At 45.0% G+C, this 20,205-nt stretch overlaps 1 protein-coding gene across 3 annotated transcripts in view; it reads left to right on the top strand.

Annotated features, from left to right (window-relative positions):
• LOC112223938 (ribosome-binding protein 1) overlaps nt 1–9,547 on the top strand; it is a 41,927-nt gene extending 32,380 nt beyond the window's left edge. For all 3 annotated transcript variants that reach the window (XM_042305758.1, XM_042305757.1, XM_042305759.1), the window contains 3 exons: nt 2,244–2,285; nt 2,435–2,674; nt 8,096–9,547. In XM_042305758.1, coding sequence (XP_042161692.1) covers nt 2,244–2,285; nt 2,435–2,674; nt 8,096–8,134 — 321 coding nt within the window. In that variant the 3' untranslated portion in view covers nt 8,135–9,547. The remainder of the gene's footprint in view (nt 1–2,243; nt 2,286–2,434; nt 2,675–8,095) is intronic.
• Nucleotides 9,548–20,205: the final 10,658 nt, after the last annotated feature.

The following is a 20,205-nucleotide window of genomic DNA, read 5'->3' as shown; positions in this document are numbered from 1 at the left end:
GTTAAATAAAGGTAAAATTAAATATGACCAGGTTGGGTCGTCAATATGACCCAGATGGTGCCTTTTTCTCTTCTGGACAACGAAATAAACTTAATTCTGAAAACCTGTAGAAGAGGAGAAAAATCCTGGTTTCAACGGCTGATGAGTCTTTATAAAATACAAATAATTGCCTCCACGTTTCTATGGTGTGATTTTTGACTTTGAAGCAAAAGGTGAGACATTTCTCGCCATATGAAGTTTAAAAAAAAAAAAAAAATCTCCCAGGTTTCCAACAATTTAAATATATGATTTCAAAATGCACACCGTCTCCAGCTTAGATTGCAAGGTGGTGGGTGATGCGCTGATAGCCTGCCTACTGTATTGCCTATCCATTAAAATGGGTGAATGGAGGATGCGCTTCAATCAGGAGTTGAACAATACAAATAGTAGCAATGGAAAACATGGGATCCTTTTAAAAAATCTATTTAAAAAATGTTTTAAAAAATTGTGGCCATAAACTTTGTTTTGTTGCGCAATGGGCTTATAAAAACATGTTTCACTCCAGCAACAGGAACCGGCTGTTAGAGGAGCTACAGAGCTATACAAGGCTGTGTGTTTGATTTTTGTTTTGTTTACAGAACCAGTCGAATGTTTGGACACACCTACTCATTCCAGGGTTTTTCTTTTATTTATTTTTTTACTATTTTCTACATTGTAGAAAAGTAGTGAAGACATCAAAACTATGAAATAACACATATGGAATCATGTAGTAACCAAAAAAAGTGTTCAACAAATCAAAATATATTTGAGATTCTTCAAAGTAGCCACCCTTTGCCTTGACAGCTTTGCACACTCTTGGCATTCTCTCAACCAGCTTCATGAGGTAGTCACCTGGAATGCATTTCAATTAACAGGTGTGCCTAGTTAATTTGTGGAATTTCTTTCCTTAATGTTAATGCATTTGAGGCAATCAGTTGTTGTGAATAAGGTAGGGGTGGTATACAGAAGATAGCCCTATTTGGTTAAAAACCAAGTCCTGTTAAATGGCTTTATCCAAGAAGGAGAGTGATTGAGTGCTGCATCAGATGACTTGGCCTCCACCATCACCCGGCCTCAATCCAGTTGAGATGGTTTGGGATGAGTTGGACCGCAGAGTGACGGAAAAGCAGCCAACAAGTGCTCAGCATATGTGGGATCTCCTTCAAGACTGGAAAATCATTCCACGTGAAGCTGATTGACAGAATTCCAAGAGTGTGCAAAGCTGTCATTAAAGCAAAGGGTAGGTACTTTGAAGAATCCCAAATATAAAATGTATTTTGTTTTAACTCTTCTGTTTTTTTGTTGTTTTACTACATGATTCTATATGGGTTATTTCATAGTTTCGATGTCTTCACTATTCTTCTACAATGTAGAAAATAGAAAAAAAATAAAGAAACCCATGAGTAGGTGTGCCCAAACTTTTAACTGATACTGTGTGTGTGATATATGCCGAACTAACGAACACACGAGAGCGGCCTAGCAACATGGGTATTCCTATGCTTCAGACATGGGTGTGTCACTATCAACCTGGGTTGTTTCTCAAGTTCAAGAATGTTGTGAGGCCAGTGTCTTGACTTTGTCGGTGTTATTATTAATGTATTATTATAGGCGGTGTGTCCAGTCTGTCCAGTTCTCTCCGTACGCAGCAGCTGCGTTTGTTTTAACCACCCAGTGTGTTGACTATCAGCTGCCCTAACCACAGCTTGGCTCACTCTCTATTCTAAGCATGATCACTCACTGCTTGGGTTTAGTTTTCCACTGTAGAGCCATTTTTTTTTTTTTGAAGTGATGCTTCTTATTGCCTGGTGTGGAGTGATGCGCTGACATGGCACAGAGTGGTGTGTGCCTGCGTGGGTGGGTGTGTGCCTGCGTGGGTGGGTGTGTGCCTGCGTGCGTGGGTGGGTGGGTGTGTGCCTGGGTGGGTGGGTGTGTGCCTGGTGGGTGGGTGGGTGTGCCTGCGTGGGTGGGTGGGTGGGTGGGTGTGCCTGCGTGGGTGGGTGGGTGTGTCTGGGTGGGTGGGTGGGTGTGTGCCTCCGTGGGTGGGTGGCTGTGTCTGCGTGGGTGGCTGTCTGTGCTTGTGCGCAAGTCATTACAAGCTCTTTAATGCTTTTATCTATTTGTGTCTGTGGCAAGAGGGGGGGGGGGGAGACATCTCAGTGTCCAGCCACTTCATCTTCTGACACTGTGTGTAATGCATTATATCCTAATGTTTTGTGCGTCTCAAGGTCCAGTCCCAGTTGAGTCAAACCACAGAGGAGTTTGAACAGGTACGTGCAACAGCCAATCGGAAGAGGGCAGAACTTTGACATTGGCTTACAAACTGTTTAGTTAGACAGCGACTTGTCAGTATGACTGTCTGTGTGACTGGTTATTTGACTGACTTGTTTTTTATTTTATGTGATCTTGACCCCCCCAGGCTCAGAAGACTGTAGAACTCCAGGCTCAGAAGACTGTAGAACTCCAGGCTCAGAAGACTGTAGAACTCCAGGCTCAGAAGACTGTAGAACTCCAGGCTCAGAAGACTGTAGAACTCCAGGCTCAGAAGACTGTAGAACTCCAGGCTCAGAAGACTGTAGAACTCCAGGCTCAGCTGGACATTCTGAAAGAGGCAGGAGACTCCCCACAGGCTGACACAGAGGACGTAGCCCAGCTAAAGGTACATGACCGTGGGCCACATTCAGCGGAATGTTCAAATCAAATACAATTTTATTTGTCACATGCACCGAATACAACCTTAACCTTACAATACTTACTTACAAGCCCTTAACAATTCAGTTTGAAGCAAAAGAGTTACTGAATAAAAGGGTGATAATAACGAGGCTATATACAGGGGGAGTCGATGTGCGGGGGCACAGGTTAATTGAGAGAAAATGACTACCGTAATTTCTGGACTATTAAGCCCACCTGAATATAAACCGCACCCACTGAATTTTTTAAAAATATGTATTTTGTACATAAATAAGCCGCACATGTCTATAAGCCGCAGGTGCCTACCGGTACATTGAAACAAATTAACTTTACACAGCCTTTAAATGAAACACGGCTTGTAACAAAAATTTTAAAAATAGCAGTAAACAGTAGCCTACCAAGAAAGTCATTGGTCACTATCTTCCTCCTCCTGTGCACTGAAACCACTGAAGTCATCTCCTTCGGTGTCGGGAGTTGAATTGCTTCATCCGATGTTGGATCGCTGCCCTCTTCAACACGCAGCAGTCCAGCCTTTCCAAACCCGTTGATGATAGTGAATTGTTTTACAATGTTCCACGCTGTCAGCAGCTCTATTTCCTTTTCCAACAGCCAGATCGATCCCCTTCAACTTGAAAGCTGCATCATATGCATTTCTCTGTGTCTTTGCCATGATGAGGGTGACAAAATTACTACCGTAATCAAAATGATGAAGTTTGAGCGCGCTCGACTTACGTCACATTATGTGACGGTGCTCAGTTTTTTTGGCGGCATGAATCTTGTGAAAGCGGGAAAAATCCATAAATTAGCCGCGTCATTGTATAAACCGCGAGGTTCAAAGCGTGGGAAAAAATTAGCGGCTTATAGTCCGGAAATTACGGTATGTATAAATAATAAACAGCGGGTAGCAGCAGTGTAAAAACATAGGAGGGGGGGGTGTGTCAATGTAAATAGTCTGGGTGGCCATTTTGGTTAATTGTTCAGCAGTCTTTTGTCTTGGGGGTAGAGGCTGTTACGGAGCCTTTTGGTCCTAGACTTGGTGCTCCGGTACCGCTTGCCGTGCGGTAGCAGAGAGAACAGTCTATGACTGAGGTGGATGGAGTCTTTGACATTTTTTTAGGTCCTTCCTCTGAAACTGCCTAGTATATAGGTCATGGATGGCAGGATGCTTGGCCCGAGTGATGTACTGGGCCGTTTGCATTACCCTCTGTAGCGCCTTACATTTAACCAAATGCCGAGCAGTTTTCACACCAGGCAGTGATGCAACCAGTCAAGATGCTCTTGATGTTGTAGCTGTATAGCTTTTTGAGGATCAGGGGACCCACGCCAAATCTTTTCAGTCTCCTGAGGGGGACTAGGCTTTGTCGTGCCCTCTTCACAACTGTCTTGGTGTTTTTGGACCATGATAGTTTGGTGATGTGGACACCAAGTAACTCTAGACCCGCTCCACCTCAGCCCCTTCGATGTTAATGGGCGCCTGTTCGGCCCTCCTTTTCCTATAATCCACCATCAGCTTCTTCGTCATTCTCACATTGAGGGAGAAGTTGTTGTCCTGGCAACACACTGCCAGGTCTCTGACCTCCTCCCCTAGAGGCTGTCTCATCGTTGTCGGTGATCAGGACTACTGCAACGTTTGTCGTTCGCAAACTTAATGATGGTGTTGGAGTCGTGCCTGGCCGTGTAGTCATGAGTGAACAGGAGGTACGGGAGAGGACTAAGCATGCACCCCTGAGAGGCCCCCGTGTTGAGGATCAGTGTGGCGGATGTGTGTGTTACCTACCCTTACCACCTGGGGGCGGCCCGTCAGGAAGTCCAGGGTCCAGTTGCAGAGGGAGGGGTTTAGTCCCAGGGTCCTTAGCTTAGTGATGAGTTTTGTGGGCACTAAGGTGTTGAATGCTGAGCTGTAGTCAAAGAACAGCATTCTCACATAGGTGTTCCTTTTGTCCAGGTGGGAAAGGGCAGTGTGGAGTGCGATTGCATCATCTGTGGATCTGTTGGGGCGGTATGCAAATTGGAGTGGGTCTAGGGTTTCCAGCATGATGGTGTTGTGAGCCACGACCAGTGTTTCAAAGCACTTCATGACTACCGACGTGAGTGCTACGGGACACTAATCATTTAGGCAGGTTAACTCCGCTTTCTTGGGCACAGGGACTATGGTGGTCTGTTTGAAACATGTAGGTATTAGACTCGGTCAGGCAGAGGTTGAAATGTCAGTGAAGACACTTTCCAGATGGTCCGTTCATGCTTTGAGTACACGTAATCTGTTTTGCCGCGCGCCTTTTTGAATGTTGACTTGTTTTAAAGTGCCTTGCTCACATCGGCTATGGAGAGCGTGATCAGTCTTCTGGAACAGCAGGTGCTCTCATGCATGCTTCAGTGTTGCTTGCCTCAAAGCGAGCACAAAAGGTGTTTAGGTCATCTGGTAGGCTCGCATCACTGGGCAGCTCGTGGCTGGGTTTCCCTTTAGTCCGTAATATATTTCAAGACCGGTTTCATTCTTAGTCCTGTGTTGACGCTTTACCTGTTTGATGGTTCGTCTGAGGGCATATCGGGATTTGTTATAAGTGTCCGGATTAGTGCCCCCCTCCTTGAAAGCTGCAGCTCTAGCCTTTAGCTCGGTGCGGATGTTACCTGTAATCCATGGCTTCTGGTTGGGTAATGTAGTTCCTGCTTTTAGTTTTTGCTTGTACGCAGGAATCAAGAGGATAGAGTTATGGTCAGATTTTCCAAATGGAGGGAGAGCTTTGTTTGCGTCTCTGTATGTGGTGTAAAAGTGTCTGGAGTTGTTTTTCTGGTTGCACATGCTGGTAGAAATGAGGTAAAATGGATTTAAGCTTGCCTGCATTAAACTTCCCAGCCACTAGGAGCGCCGCTTCTGGTTGAGCATTTTTCTTGTTTGCTTATGGCCTAAAACAGCTCGTTGAGTGCGGTCTCAGTGGCAGCATCGGTTTGTGGTGGTAAATAGATGGCTACAAATATTATAGATGAGAACTCTCTTGATAGATAGTGTGGTCTACAGCTTATCATGAGGTATTCTACCTCAGGCAAGCAATACCTCGAGACTTCTTTAATATTAGACATCGCGCACCCGCAGTTTTTGACAAATGGACACATCCCCTCGTCTTACCAGATGTAAGTGCCCTGCCGATGCACAGAGAAACCATCCAGCTCTAAATGATCCGTGTCGTCTTTCAGCCCCGTCTCTGTGAAACACAAGTTATTACAGTTTTCAATGTCCCGTTGGTTGGATAGTCTTAATCATAGATCGTCCAATTTGTTTTCCCGTTGGTTGGATAGTCTTAATCATAGATCGTCCAATTTGTTTTCCCGTTGGTTGGATAGTCTTAATCATAGATCGTCCAATTTGTTTTCCCGTTGGTTGGATAGTCTTAATCATAGATCGTCCAATTTGTTTTCCAATGATTGAACGTTGGGTAGTAGTGGTTTTCCTAGTCGTCAGCGAATTCTGACAAGGCACCCCGCCCTCTGTTTTTTTTCTTCACGCCGATGACAGGGATTTGGCCTTGTCATGACAAAGCAGTATACCCTTTGCGTCAGACTCGTTAAATAGAAAATCTTTGTCCAGTTCGAGGTGTGTAATCGCTGTTCTGATGTTCAGAAGCTCTATTCGTTCATAAGAGACGGTAGCTGCAACATTATGTACAAAATGAATTACAAATTATGTGGGAAAAAAACTAAGACCACCACAACTCCAGCAGCTCTTAAAATTCACTCTGGAGCAGAATAACCACAACACTCTACAGGACTGCTCTAATGAGGCCAATCCGTCCCTGCTTTATTACGCCAAGGTTGTGGGTTCAATTCCCACAGGGATCACAGAAACATACTAAAATAAAGTCGCTCTGAATGAATGTGTATGCTTAGTGGAATACCTTCGCTTGAATGACTACACCTAATACTGTTTAACTGCTGCATGGGTGTGGTTACACAACGGCAGGCACGAGTCATGACCGCAGTCAAATTCCACGTGACGGTAACTAGGCTTCTCCGAGCTCTGATGCTGCTGATGGTCATTAGTAGCCTACCAAACTTGATAGTTGCCTGGTAGTCGGCACTCTATTGTTCCTCTAATCACTCTGACATCAATGCAAATGTTTTAGAAAATCCAACTCGTCATGAGAGCTCATGTTGCGTAACATTTCTATAGGCTATGCAATTGCGAGAGAGAACAGAAGTGATGGCCTCTTAATAAGAGGAGGATCCTATCAGCTTTCTATAGGCTAGGCATACTTTCTTTCTCAAATGTCCTAATATTAAGCACATTGCTTCTCTTTACGACAGGAGTATAGCCTATCTGGCTGGGATGAAAATGAACCACACATGGGGGGGAAAGCCTCCTCCGTTTGCTATTTCAATGCATAGATGACGTGTATTTTCTTCCCGTTGCCTCCCGGTGCATGATAATGGTCCATTCTACATCAAAACAAATTTCACTCTGTGTGTGATTTTAGTGTATATATAAAGACTACTTTAAGAATAGTCTGATGGGTAAAAATATTAGCCTATCACTTTTGCAACTTATTCAAATCGTAGTCGCACACCTCATGTAGCCTAGACCTCATGTAGCCTAGACCTCATGTAGCCTAGACCTCATGTAGCCTAGCCCTCATGTAGCCTAGCCCTCATGTAGCCTAGCCCTCATGTAGCCTAGCCCTCATGTAGCCTAGCCCATAGGCCTTTGTAGCACAACTAAAGTAGCCAAATAACTTTCTTTTCAAACTTAAGCACATTAACCCGCTTTACACTCGGTGTTGAGCCTAACTGACATGTTTTCCCGCTAGTTGATTGCAGTTTGGAACATTTGCGCTTATATCCTACTGCCAGGTGCGCATTTCTGTGCTTATAATGTGAATAAATAGCCTAATATTTTAAGCTCAACGTTCTGATCTGTTGCATCAGCCTCATTTTGCTTTTAAACAGTTTTTTTTCTTTTTTTTTCTTGTGATTTTGTTGTGTTAATTTGAGATCTATCGCATCCCACAACGGTCCCAGACTGTTAGGAAGATTTATTTCTCACACATATCATGTTTCTTTAGACCTGTCTAAAATAAATTATGTATTGTGAAGGTGTAGGTTATATTACATGGATTTATTAGACTTTTTCAAATGTAGACATTCCAAAGGTCTGCATCAGTGGGCTTGTAGGCTGTGCGTGGAAGCTAGGAGATGCTAAACGTGTTTAAATGCCGGTCTCGTGGTAATTAACCGTTAATTATGTTTGACAATCACTGGCTGACAATCTCATGGCCGCCACAGCCCTAGTTATGTAATTATTTTTGTACTTTTTTTGTTTTGTTATGTCCATCAATGATTGATTTGACGTATTAATTGATTGGGTGTGGTTGTAAATATTTTTGTTTCTGTCTTTCAGGAAGAGAGTTCAGGACTGAAGGAAGGAACATCTGTGTAAGAGACTGAAGACGTGACACTTAAACATGATTATCATAGTTATGCATTACAAAACTATTAGTTCTTGTACTGTAGTAGTTGATTGCTGCAACTCCTATAAAAATAAAAAAATCAAAGGGCCAGTTTCCCGCACGCTGATTTAAGCCTCTTCCGGAACTGAAATACAAGCTCAGTGGAGAGTCTCCCTTAAAGAAACGTGTTAGCCAGGGACTAGGCTTAATGTGTCTGGGGAAAACCGGCTCAATCTTTCTGGGTCGTTCCACCAATTTGTGCCTTATCAAATGTGTAACTTGGTGGGGGGATTTTTTTTTTCTTTTTTTCGTTCTGTCATAAAGAGAACATGTTCAACACAATAAAAATGTTTTCCCATCTCGGTGTTAAATTAAAAAAAGTGCCAAATAAAGCTAACAGGGTTTGACTGTAACAGATTTGACTTTAACAGGGTTGACAATTTTCATCTTAAATCAGCCTTTGTGACGGAGGGACTGGAACCTTGTTATGTGCAACAGGGAGGGGCAATTGAGGGGGGGAGAATGAAAGTGTGAAACCATACCTAGCCTGTCTATATATGGATAACGGGTTTTGCTTAACCAACTCCGTTTTCCACCACAAAACACCAGAAAATGTTTTGTGGTGTAAAATGCTGAGTTTTAGCACTTTAGCAATTCTTATTCATATAACAAAAAAAATAACTCGGTGGTCTACTAAAGGGTGTTTCATTGACACATAATAGGCTTTTAAAATTCAACATTGGTGTAGAATTCATACTTAAAATGTCAAAGGGATGCAAAACTCACTCATTTTGTGGAACGACTGATCTGTTGCTGCATTCCGTTGATCTAGGATGAGGAGAAAATATACTGCGCTGCAAACAGAATGTTGAAGACCAACATGCATTCATCAACGATTCTGGCCATGTCAGAAGTTATACATAAGACTAGCTCTGGTCCAGGGCATTAGTGCGCGTTACTCCACTATGCCCTGTATCGATATTGACCACACTAACGCCCTGGACTAGAGCTAACCTCCTCTGCCTTATAGTCACAATGAAATCTCCCTCACCAGAGTCCACAGTGTTAAAAGGGAGAACGATTGTGCGTGTTTAAAAAAAAAAAAACGTACATCAACCTGTGCAATTACTTTGTGCACCCTATTCTCCTATATTGAACACTTCTTTTGACCAGAGCACTATAGGGAAACCTTATGGGCCCTGGTCAAAACAAGTGTACTATATAGAGAGAAGTTAGGGTGCGACTTTGTGTCTTTTGTAACTGGTTGGATGAATGATGGGGAAGAAGTTATGGTACACAGGACGGATGCAATACGTTGAGTGCCTCCTTTAATACTGTGTTTTACAGTAGCTGGCTGCCAACACAAAATGTATGAATTTGATAAAGAATAAAACTACAATGTAGCTATTGTGCTATGACTCGTTTTTGAACCTGTTGATTTTATTTTTTTTAAACCAAGGATTGATGTAACAAACCACAGATGTGTTCCAGAAAGCAGGATTATTACATGGCCCAGCTAACTGATAGTCAAGTGATATGTGGCTATTATTATCAGGTTTAAAAAAAGTTTGTATATTAGTTGTTTAAATTTAAAGTCGAGATTTCTGAAGACTAAAAGCAGTTTTGGAAAGTTAGCTGGCTAACTTGTTGACCAAGAATTCTGTGACAACCCCCCCCACCCCACCCATGAGTAACAAACTGGGAATGTAGAAAACATATGAAAGAATCCAGAGGGCCGGGCAGATGTTTAATTTGACAGATTACTCCGGTAGCACACAGTTTCAAAACGTTTTCTTATTGAACAGGACCCAGGATATGCAGTGAGGCGCTCGCATGTGGGCAGACTGCCAATCTGGGTGGTGGCCATGCGGGCCAGCTTCACACCCTCCTCGTTATTATACACTGAACTAAATTATAGTGTTGGTTTCATGAACTGAAATAAAAGTTCCCCCCCAAAATGTTCCAGCGGCTCAAAAAGCTTGTCTCTCAATTTGAAGCTGATTTAAACCGCATGATCATTACACAGGTGCACCTTGTGCTTGGGACGATAGGGCAGTTTTATCACACAACACATGCCGCAGATGTCTCAAGTTTGAGGAAGCTTGTAATTTGCATGCTGAATTGTTTAATTTATATTTGTGTTCTGTATAATATATTCCATGGGAGCCACTAACCTTGATATAGGCTGAAGTTAGCAAATAGTACATGATGCTAAAAATGGGAAATTACACTTCAGTATTGGCTTTGCCTACCCATGCTGTTTAGATATTAATAAATAACTTAAGCTATATAATATGTAATGGCGCTGGAGGAGATGGTTGCTGTTCTACGATCCCCTAACCTATTGTGCAATTGTGTTTTTTCCACATTATTTGAGAGCACCAGCTGTTCCACACGACTGTGTGATCACGCTCTCCGTAGCTGATGTGAGTAAAATCTTTAAACAGGTCAACATTCACAAGGCTGCGGGGCCAGACGGATTACCAGGACGTGTTCTCCGAGCATGCGCTGACCAACTGGCAAGTGTCTTGTCACTCACATTTTCAACCTGTCCCTGACTGAGTCTGTAATACCAACATGTTTCAAGCAGACCACCGTAGTCCCTGTGCCCAAGATCTTTAACGATTAAATCATATCGACAGCACTCTTGCGCAAAATATAACGCAGCATCATCTGGATATGTATTTTACAAAAGTTCAACATTCTGCTGCCATTTCTGTCAAGCCGTCTGTTCGATAAAATCCAACATACACTGAAAGCACTGCAACACAATGCTGATTGGAAATGAATGTAATTCTGGTGTACTAAACTGCAATGACTGTCGGTGTGATCGAAGCGTAAGGTAAACTGCCTAAATGACTACCGACCGGTAGCACTCACGTCTGTAGCCATGAAGTGCTTGGAAAGGCGGGTCATGGCTCACATCAACACCATTATCCCAGAATCCATAGACCCACTCCAATTTGCATACCGCCCCAACAGATCCACAGATGATGCAATCTCTATTACACTCAACATTGCCCTTTCCCGCCTGGACAAAAGGAACACCTATGTGAGAATGCTATTCATTGACTACAGCTCAGCGTTCAACACCATAGTGCCATCAAAGCTCATCACTAAGCTAAGGTCCCTGGAATTAAACACCTCCCTCTGCAACTGGATCCAGGACTTCCTGACGGGCCGCCCCCCAGGTGGTAAGGGTAGGTAACAATACATCTGCTACGCTGATCCTCAACACGGTGGCCCCTCAGGGGAGCGTGCTCAGTCCCCTCTTGTACTCCCTGTCCACTCATGACTGCATGGCCAGGCATGACTCTTAACACCATCATTAACTTTGTTGTGTCATCGGAACAGACTGATCACCAACAACGATGAGACAGCCTATAGGGAGGAGGTCAGAGAACTGGCAGTGTGGTGCCAGGATAACAACCTCTCCCTCAACGTGATCAAGACAAAGTAGATGATTGTGGACTACAAGAAAAGGAGGACCGAGCACGCCCCCATTCTCATCGATGAGGCTGTAGTGGAGCAGGTTGAGAGCTTCAAGTTTCTTGGGACTCCACATCATCAACAAACTAACATGGTCCAAGCACACCAAGACAGTGTTGAAGAGGGCACGACGAAGCCTATTCCCCCTCAGGAGACTGAAAACATTTAGCATGGGTCCTCAGATCCTCATAAGGTTCTACAGCTGCACCATCGAAAGCATGACCTGACTAGTTGTATCACTGCCTGGTATGGCAACTGCTCGGCCTCCGGCCGCAAGGCACTACAGAGGGTAGTGCGTGTACGGACCAGTATGTCAGAGGAAGGCCCTAAAAATTGTCAAAGACTTCACCCAAGTCATAGATTGTTCTCTCTGCTACCGCATGGCATGCGGTACTGGAGCGCCAAGTCTAGGTCCAAAGGACTTCTTAACAGCTTCTACCCCCAAGCCATAAGACTCCCGAACAGCTAATATTGTGGACATTCAGTACTGAGAGAGACTTGGTCATTTCTTCAAACAATCATTATTTAATATCGATTAATTATTGTAATAATAAAACCGTCAACCCAAGAGTCTTGACTGACTGTTAGGATGAGAGCCTTCCCTTTTTATTTCACCTTTATTTAACCAGGTAGGCTAGTTGAGAACAAGTTCTCATTTGCAACTGCAACCTGGCCAAGATAAAGCATAGCAGTGTGAGCAGACAACACAGAGTTACACATGGAATAAACAATTAACAAGTCAATAACACAGTAGAAAACAAAGGGGGGAGTCTATATACAATGTGTGCAAAAGGCATGAGGAGGTAGGCGAATAATTACAATTTTGCAGCTTAATAACACTGGAGTGATAAATGATCAGATGGTCATGTACAGGTAGAGATATTGGTGTGCAAAAGAGCAGAAAAGTAAATAAATAAAAACAGTATGGGGATGAGGTAGGTGAAAATGGGTGGGCTATTTACCAATAGACTATGTACAGCTGCAGCGATCGGTTAGCTGCTCAGATAGCTGATGTTTGAAGTTGGTGAGGGAGATAAAAGTCTCCAACTTCAGCGATTTTTGCAATTCGTTCCAGTCACAGGCAGCAGAGTACTGGAACGAAAGGCGGCCAAATGAGGTGTTGGCTTTAGGGATGATCAGTGAGATACACCTGCTGGAGCGCGTGCTACGGATGGGTGTTGCCATCGTGACCAGTGAACTGAGATAAGGCGGAGCTTTACCTAGCATGGACTTGTAGATGACCTGGAGCCAGTGGGTCTGGCGACGAATATGTAACGAGGGCCAGCCGACTAGAGCATACAGGTCGCAGTGGTGGGTGGTATAAGGTGCTTTAGTGACAAAACGGATGGCACTGTGATAGACTGCATCCAGTTTGCTGAGTAGAGTGTTGGAAGCCATTTTGTAGATGACATCGCCGAAGTCGAGGATCGGTAGGATAGTCAGTTTTACTAGGGTAAGCTTGGCGGCGTGAGTGAAGGAGGCTTTGTTGCGGAATAGAAAGCCGACTCTTGATTTGATTTTCGATTGGAGATGTTTGATATGAGTCTGGAAGGAGAGTTTGCAGTCTAGCCAGACACCTAGGTACTTATAGATGTCCACATACTCAAGGTCGGAACCATCCAGGGTGGTGATGCTAGTCGGGCATGCGGGTGCAGGCAGCGATCGGTTGAAAAGCATGCATTTGGTTTTACTAGCGTTTAAGAGCAGTTGGAGGCCACGGAAGGAGTGTTGTATGGCATTGAAGCTTGTTTGGAGGTTAGATAGCACAGTGTCCAATGACGGGCCGAAAGTATATAGAATGGTGTCGTCTGCGTAGAGGTGGATCAGGGAATCGCCCGCAGCAAGAGCAACATCATTGATATATACAGAGAAAAGAGTCGGCCCGAGAATTGAACCCTGTGGCACCCCCATAGAGACTGCCAGAGGACCGGACAGCATGCCCTCCGATTTGACACACTGAACTCTGTCTGCAAAGTAATTGGTGAACCAGGCAAGGAAGTCATCCGAAAAACCGAGGCTACTGAGTCTGCCGATAAGAATATGGTGATTGACAGAGTCGAAAGCCTTGGCAAGGTCAATGAAGACGGCTGCACAGTACTGTCTTTTATCGATGGCGGTTATGATATCGTTTAGTACCTTGAGTGTGGCTGAGGTGCACCCGTGACCGGCTCGGAAACCAGATTGCACAGCAGAGAAGGTACGGTGGGATTCGAGATGGTCAGTGACCTGTTTGTTGACTTGGCTTTCGAAGACCTTAGATAGGCAGGGCAGGATGGATATAGGTCTGTAACAGTTTGGGTCCAGGGTGTCTCCCCCTTTGAAGAGGGGGATGACTGCGGCAGCTTTCCAATCCTTGGGGATCTCAGACGATATGAAAGAGAGGTTGAACAGGCTGGTAATAGGGGTTGCGACAATGGCGGCGGATAGTTTCAGAAATAGGGGGTCCAGATTGTCAAGCCCAGCTGATTTGTACGGGTCCAGGTTTTGCAGCTCTTTCAGAACATCTGCTATCTGGATTTGGGTAAAGGAGAACCTGGAGAGGCTTGGGCGAGGAGCTGCCGGGGGCGGAGCTGTTGGCCGAGGTTGGAGTAGCCAGGCGGAAGGCATGGCCAGCCGTTGAGAAATGCTTATTGAAGTTTTCGATAATCATGGATTTATCGGTGGTGACCGTGTTACCTAGCCTCAGTGCAGTGGGCAGCTGGGAGGAGGTGCTCTTGTTCTCCATGGACTTCACAGTGTCCCAGAACTTTTGGAGTTGGAGCTACAGGATGCAAACTTCTGCCTGAAGAAGCTGGCCTTAGCTTTCCTGACTGACTGCGTGTATTGGTTCCGGACTTCCCTGAACAGTTGCATATCCCGGGGACTATTCGATGCTATTGCAGTCCGCCACAGGATGTTTTTGTGCTGGTCGAGGGCAGTCAGGTCTGGGGTGAACCAAGGACTGTATCTGTTCTTAGTTCTGCATTTTTGAACGGAGCATGCTTATCTAAAATGGTGAGGAAGTTACTTTTAAAGAATGACCAGGCATCCTCAACTGACGGGATGAGGTCAATGTCCTTCCAGGATACCAGGGCCAGGTCGATTAGAAAGGCCTGCTCACAGAAGTGTTTTAGGGAGCGTTTGACAGTGATGAGGGGTGGTCGTTTGACTGCGGCTCCGTAGCGGATACAGGCAATGAGGCAGTGATCGCTGAGATCCTGGTTGAAGACAGCAGAGGTGTATTTGGAGGGCCAGTTGGTCAGGATGACGTCTATGAAGGTGCCCTTGTTTACAGATTTAGGGTTGTACCTGGTGGGTTCCTTGATGATTTGTGTGAGATTGAGGGCATCTAGCTTAGATTGTAGGACTGGCGGGGTGTTAAGCATATCCCAGTTTAGGTCACCTAACAGAACAAACTCTGAGGCTAGATGGGGGGCGATCAATTCACAAATGGTGTCCAGGGCACAGCTGGGAGCTGAGGGGGGTCGGTAGCAGGCGGCAACAGTGAGAGACTTATTTCTGGAGAGAGTAATTTTCAAAATTAGTAGTTCGAACTGTTTGGGTATGGACCTGGAAAGTATGACATTACTTTGCAGGCTATCTCTGCAGTAGACTGCAACTCCTCCCCCTTTGGCAGTTCTATCTTGACGGAAGATGTTATAGTTGGGTATGGAAATCTCAGAATTTTTGGTGGCCTTCCTGAGCCAGGATTCAGACACAGCAAGGACACCAGTGTTAGCAGAGTGTGCTAGAGCAGTGAGTAAAACAAACTTAGGGAGGAGGCTTCTGATGTTGACATGCATGAAACCAAGGCTTTTTCGATCACAGAAGTCAACAAATGATGGTGCCTGGGGACATGCAGGGCCTGGGTTTACCTCCACATCACCCGCGGAACAGAGAAGGAGTAGTATGAGGGTGCGGCTAAAGGCTATCAAAACTGGTCGCCTAGAGCGTTGGGGACAGAGAATAAGAGGAGCAGGTTTCTGGGCATGGTAGAATATATTCAGGGCATAATGCGCAGACAGGGGTATGGTGGGGTGCGGGTACAGCGGAGGTAAGCCCAGGCACTGGGTGATGATGAGAGAGGTTGTATCTCTGGACATGCTGGTTGTAATGGGTGAGGTCACCGCATGTGTGGGAGGTGGGACAAAGGAGTTATCAGGGGTATGAAGAGTAGAACTAGGGGCTCCATTGTGAACTAGAACAATGATAACTAACCTGAGCAACAGTATACAAGGCATATTGACATTTGAGAGAGACATACAGCGAGGCATACAGTAATCACAGGTGTTGAATTGGGAAAGCTAGCTAAAACAGTAGGTGAGACAACAGCTAATCAGCTAGCACAACAACAGCAGGTAAAATGGCGTTGACTAGGCAACGGGGCCGACAGATAAAACATAAACAAGCAGAATGGAGTACCGTGATTAATGGACAGTCCAGAGTGCATCAGCTATGTAGCCAAGAGATCGGTGTCCAGGGGGCAGCGGTGGATGGGGCAGGGAAGCTGGACTGGCGAGTGTTATCCAGGTTGAAAAAAAGTTAACAATGACTAAATAGCTTGTAGCTAGTTAGCTGGTTAGCTTCTGGAGGTTCTTGAGTGTGTTCTAAAAATTAAAAATAATAGCGATTCCGTATCACATTGGGTGAGGCAGGTTTCCGGAAAGGTATAAACAGATTAAAAATCAAGAAGAGATAGAAAGTAAATATGGGTCCGGTGAGTGTTTGGGACGCGGCGATTCAGACGGTTAGCAGGCCTGTGCTAACAAGCTAACAGTTCGTAGGCCCGGGCTAGACAAGCTAGCAGTTAGCAGGCCGAGTTTAGCAAGCAGGGAGATAGCGAGGGCTAGAGAGTTGGCCTTTGGGGGACGTCGCGATGGGGTGAGTCTGTTTATTCCTCTTCATGTGGTGACATCGATAGACCGGTCGTGGGCCCGGGTATTGTAGCCCAGGAGTATGCTACGGTGGTAGTACAGGTGCGCTGGCCTGGCTAGCTTCACGCTAAGTGGGTGGAAGCGGTAGCCAGGAGTAATCATCCGGGGTTGCGGTTTAGCTAGATAGCTAGTTGTGAAGATCCAGCTGAAAAATTTTCCGTTTGCGGTGGGAATCCGGGGATGAATCCGGGGATGAAAAATAAATAGGTCCGTTATGCTCTGGTTAGAGTCGTGTTGTTCGAACTGGCGAGAGCTTTCCGAGCTAAAGGTTAGCTTAGCTGATGACCGGTTAGCTGAAGACCGCTAGCATAGCTGGTGGTTAGCTGGCTAGCTTCAGTTGAGGGGTTCCGGTTCTGAAGTAAATATAAATACTTTAGGAAAAATAGCTACATTGGGTGAGGCGGGTTGCAGGAGAGTATTTGGAAGCTTAGGTTTAGCAAAATGTTTTTGAAGAGATATGCGAAGAAAAATATGTAAAAAACGAAAAAGAAACGATATATACAAGGGACACGACGAGACAGGACGACTTACTGCTACACCATCTTGGACCCTTTACAGACAATGCACAGTTTATTTAGCTAATACCCAGAGTGCTTGATTCCACCCTTACCATATAGATTGGGGGGTACCATAAGCCACTTTGGGCTCAACCTGTTTTTCTGCACCTGGTGCTATCTTTTATGTATTTATTTTTTTTCACCTTTATTTAACCAGGTAGGCAAGTTGAGAACACCTTTATTTAACCAGGTAGGCAAGTTGAGAACACCTTTATTTAACCAGGTAGGCAAGTTGAGAACACCTTTATTTAACCAGGTAGGCAAGTTGAGAACAAGTTCTCATTTACTGCAACCTGGCCAAGATAAAGTTCGACACGTACAACAACACAGAGTTACACATGGAGTAAAAGAAACACAGTCAATAATACAGTATAAAAATGAGTCTATATACGATGTGAGCAAATGAGGTGAGATAAGGGAGGTAAAGGCAAAAAAAGGCCATGGTGGCAAAGTAAATACAATATAGCAAGTAAAAAATAAAATAAAAAATAAACACTGGAATGGTAAATTTGCAGTGGATCGAAATAATGGGGTGCAAAGGAGCTAAATAAATAAATACAGTAGGGGAAGAGGTAGTTGTTTGGGCTAAGATTTAGATGGGCTATGTACAGGTGCAGTAATCTGTGAGCTGCTCTGACAGCTGGTGCTTAAAGCTAGTGCGGGGGATAAGTGTTTCCAGTTTCAGAGATTTTTGCAGTTCGTTCCAGTCATTGGCAGCAGATAACTGGAAGGAGAGGCACCCAAAGGAAGAATTGGTTTGGGGGTGACTAGAGAGATATACCTGCTGGAGCGTGTGCTACAGGTGGGTGCTGCTATGGTGACCAGTGAGGTGAGATAAGGGGGGACTTTACCTAGCAGGGTCTTGTAGATGACCTGGAGCCAGTGGGTTTGGCGACGAGTATGAAGCGAGTGCCAGCCAACAAGAGCATACAGGTCGCAGTGGTGGGTAGTATATTGGGCTTTGGTGACAAAACGGATGGCTCTGTGATAGACTGCATCCAATTTATTGAGTAGGGTATTGGAGGCTATTTTGTAAATGACATCGCCGAAGTCAAGGATCGGTAGGATGGTCAGTTTTACAAGGGTATGTTTGGCAGCATGAGTGAAGGAGGCTTTGTTGCGAAATAGGAAGCCAATTCTATATTTAACTTTGGATTGGAGATGTTTGATGTGAGTCTGGAAGGAAAGTTTACAGTCTAACCAGACACCTAGGTATTTGTAGTTGTCCACATATTCTAAGACAGAACCTTCCAGAGTAGTGATGTTGGACAGGCGGGCAGGTGCAGGCAGCGATCGGTTAAAGAGCATGCATTTAGTTTTACTTGTATTTAAGAGCAATTGGAGGCCACGGAAGGAGAGTTGTATGGCATTGAAGCTCGTCTGGAGGGTTGTTAACACCGAGTCCAAAGAAGGGCCAGAAGTATACAGAATGGTGTCGTCTCCGTCGAGGTGGATCAGAGACTCACCAGCAGCAAGAGCGACATCATTGATGTATACAGAGAAGAGAGTCGGTCCAAGAATTGAACCCTGTGGCACCCCCATAGAGACTGCCAGAAGCCCGGACAACAGGCCCTCCGATTTGACACACTGAACTCTATATCTTAACCCCCCACCCTGGCCTAATTTCCCAGATGCCAGGATATCTAAGGACCATTGAGGCATTTGTTCTACTCTTCTATCCTGGCTAAACATACACCATATAGTGTCTATGGAATGCAGGCTCAATCAGACCGGAGACGCACAGTATGTCTCACATGCACCACTAATCATAGAATGTGTCTGTTTCATTTTTTTTTTATTATCACGAGATATCATTCTATTGTCAGCTTCAAGCTATCTCTAGTAAAATCCATGTCCTCGACATCCAGACTAGCTGCAGGAAGCTATAGTGGACACCAACTCAGCATTAGCAGGACAGAAATATCTCACTGGTTGTTTAGTAAATCATTACTACATATTGAACAAATAAGGTGAATACATAATTTTTCCCTCACACTAATCAAAGGGCTACCCAGACCCCTCTTTTTACACTGCTGCTACTCTCTGTTTGTAATCTATGCATAGTCACTTTAACTCTACCTACATGTACATATTACCTCAATTACCTCGACTATCCGGTGCCCTCGCACATTGACTCGGTACCAGTACCCCCTGTATATAGCCTCCACATTGACTCGGTACCGGTACCCCCTGTATATAGCCTCCACATTGACTCTGTACCAGTATCCCCTGTATATAGCCTCCATAGTGACTCTGTACTGGTACCCCCTGTATATAGCCTCCACATTGACTCTGTACCAGTACCCCTGTATATAGCCTCCACATTGACTCTGTACTGGTTCTCCCTGTATATAGCCTCCATATTGACTCTGTACCGGTACCCCTGTATATAGTCTCCATATTGACTCTGTACCGGTACCCCTGTATATAGCCTCCACATTGACTCTGTACCGGTATCCCCTGTATATAGCCTCCACATTGACTCTGTACCTATACCCCTGTATATAGCCTCCACATTGACTCTCTACCGGTACCCCTGTATATAGCCTCCACATTGACTCTGTACCAGTACCCCCTGTATATAGCCTCCACATTGACTCTGTACCAGTACCCCTGTATATAGCCTCCACATTGACTCTGTACCGGTACCCCTGTATATAGCCTCCACATTGACTCTGTACCGGTACCCCCTGTATATAGCCTCCACATTGACTCTGTACCGGTAGCCCCTGTATATAGCCTCCACATTGACTCTGTACCGGTACCCCTGTATATAGCCTCCACATTGACTCTGTACCGGTACCCCTGTATATAGCCTCCACATTGACTCTGTACCGGTACCCCTGTATATAGCCTCCACATTGACTCTGTACCGGTACCCCTGTATATAGCCTCCACATTGACTCTGTACCGGTACCCCTGTATATAGCCTCCACATTGACTCTGTACCCCCCTGTATATAGCCTCCACGGTACCCCCTGTATATAGCCTCCACATTGACTCTGTACCGGTACCCCCTGTATATAGCCTCCACATTGACTCTGTACCAGTACCCCTGTATATAGCCTCCACATTGACTCTGTACTGGTTCCCCCTGTATAT

The sequence above is a fragment of the Oncorhynchus tshawytscha genome, linkage group LG25 (genome assembly GCF_018296145.1).
Source record: "Oncorhynchus tshawytscha isolate Ot180627B linkage group LG25, Otsh_v2.0, whole genome shotgun sequence".
Classification (NCBI taxonomy): domain Eukaryota; kingdom Metazoa; phylum Chordata; class Actinopteri; order Salmoniformes; family Salmonidae; genus Oncorhynchus; species Oncorhynchus tshawytscha.
This window is presented reverse-complemented; position numbering and strand designations above follow the sequence as displayed.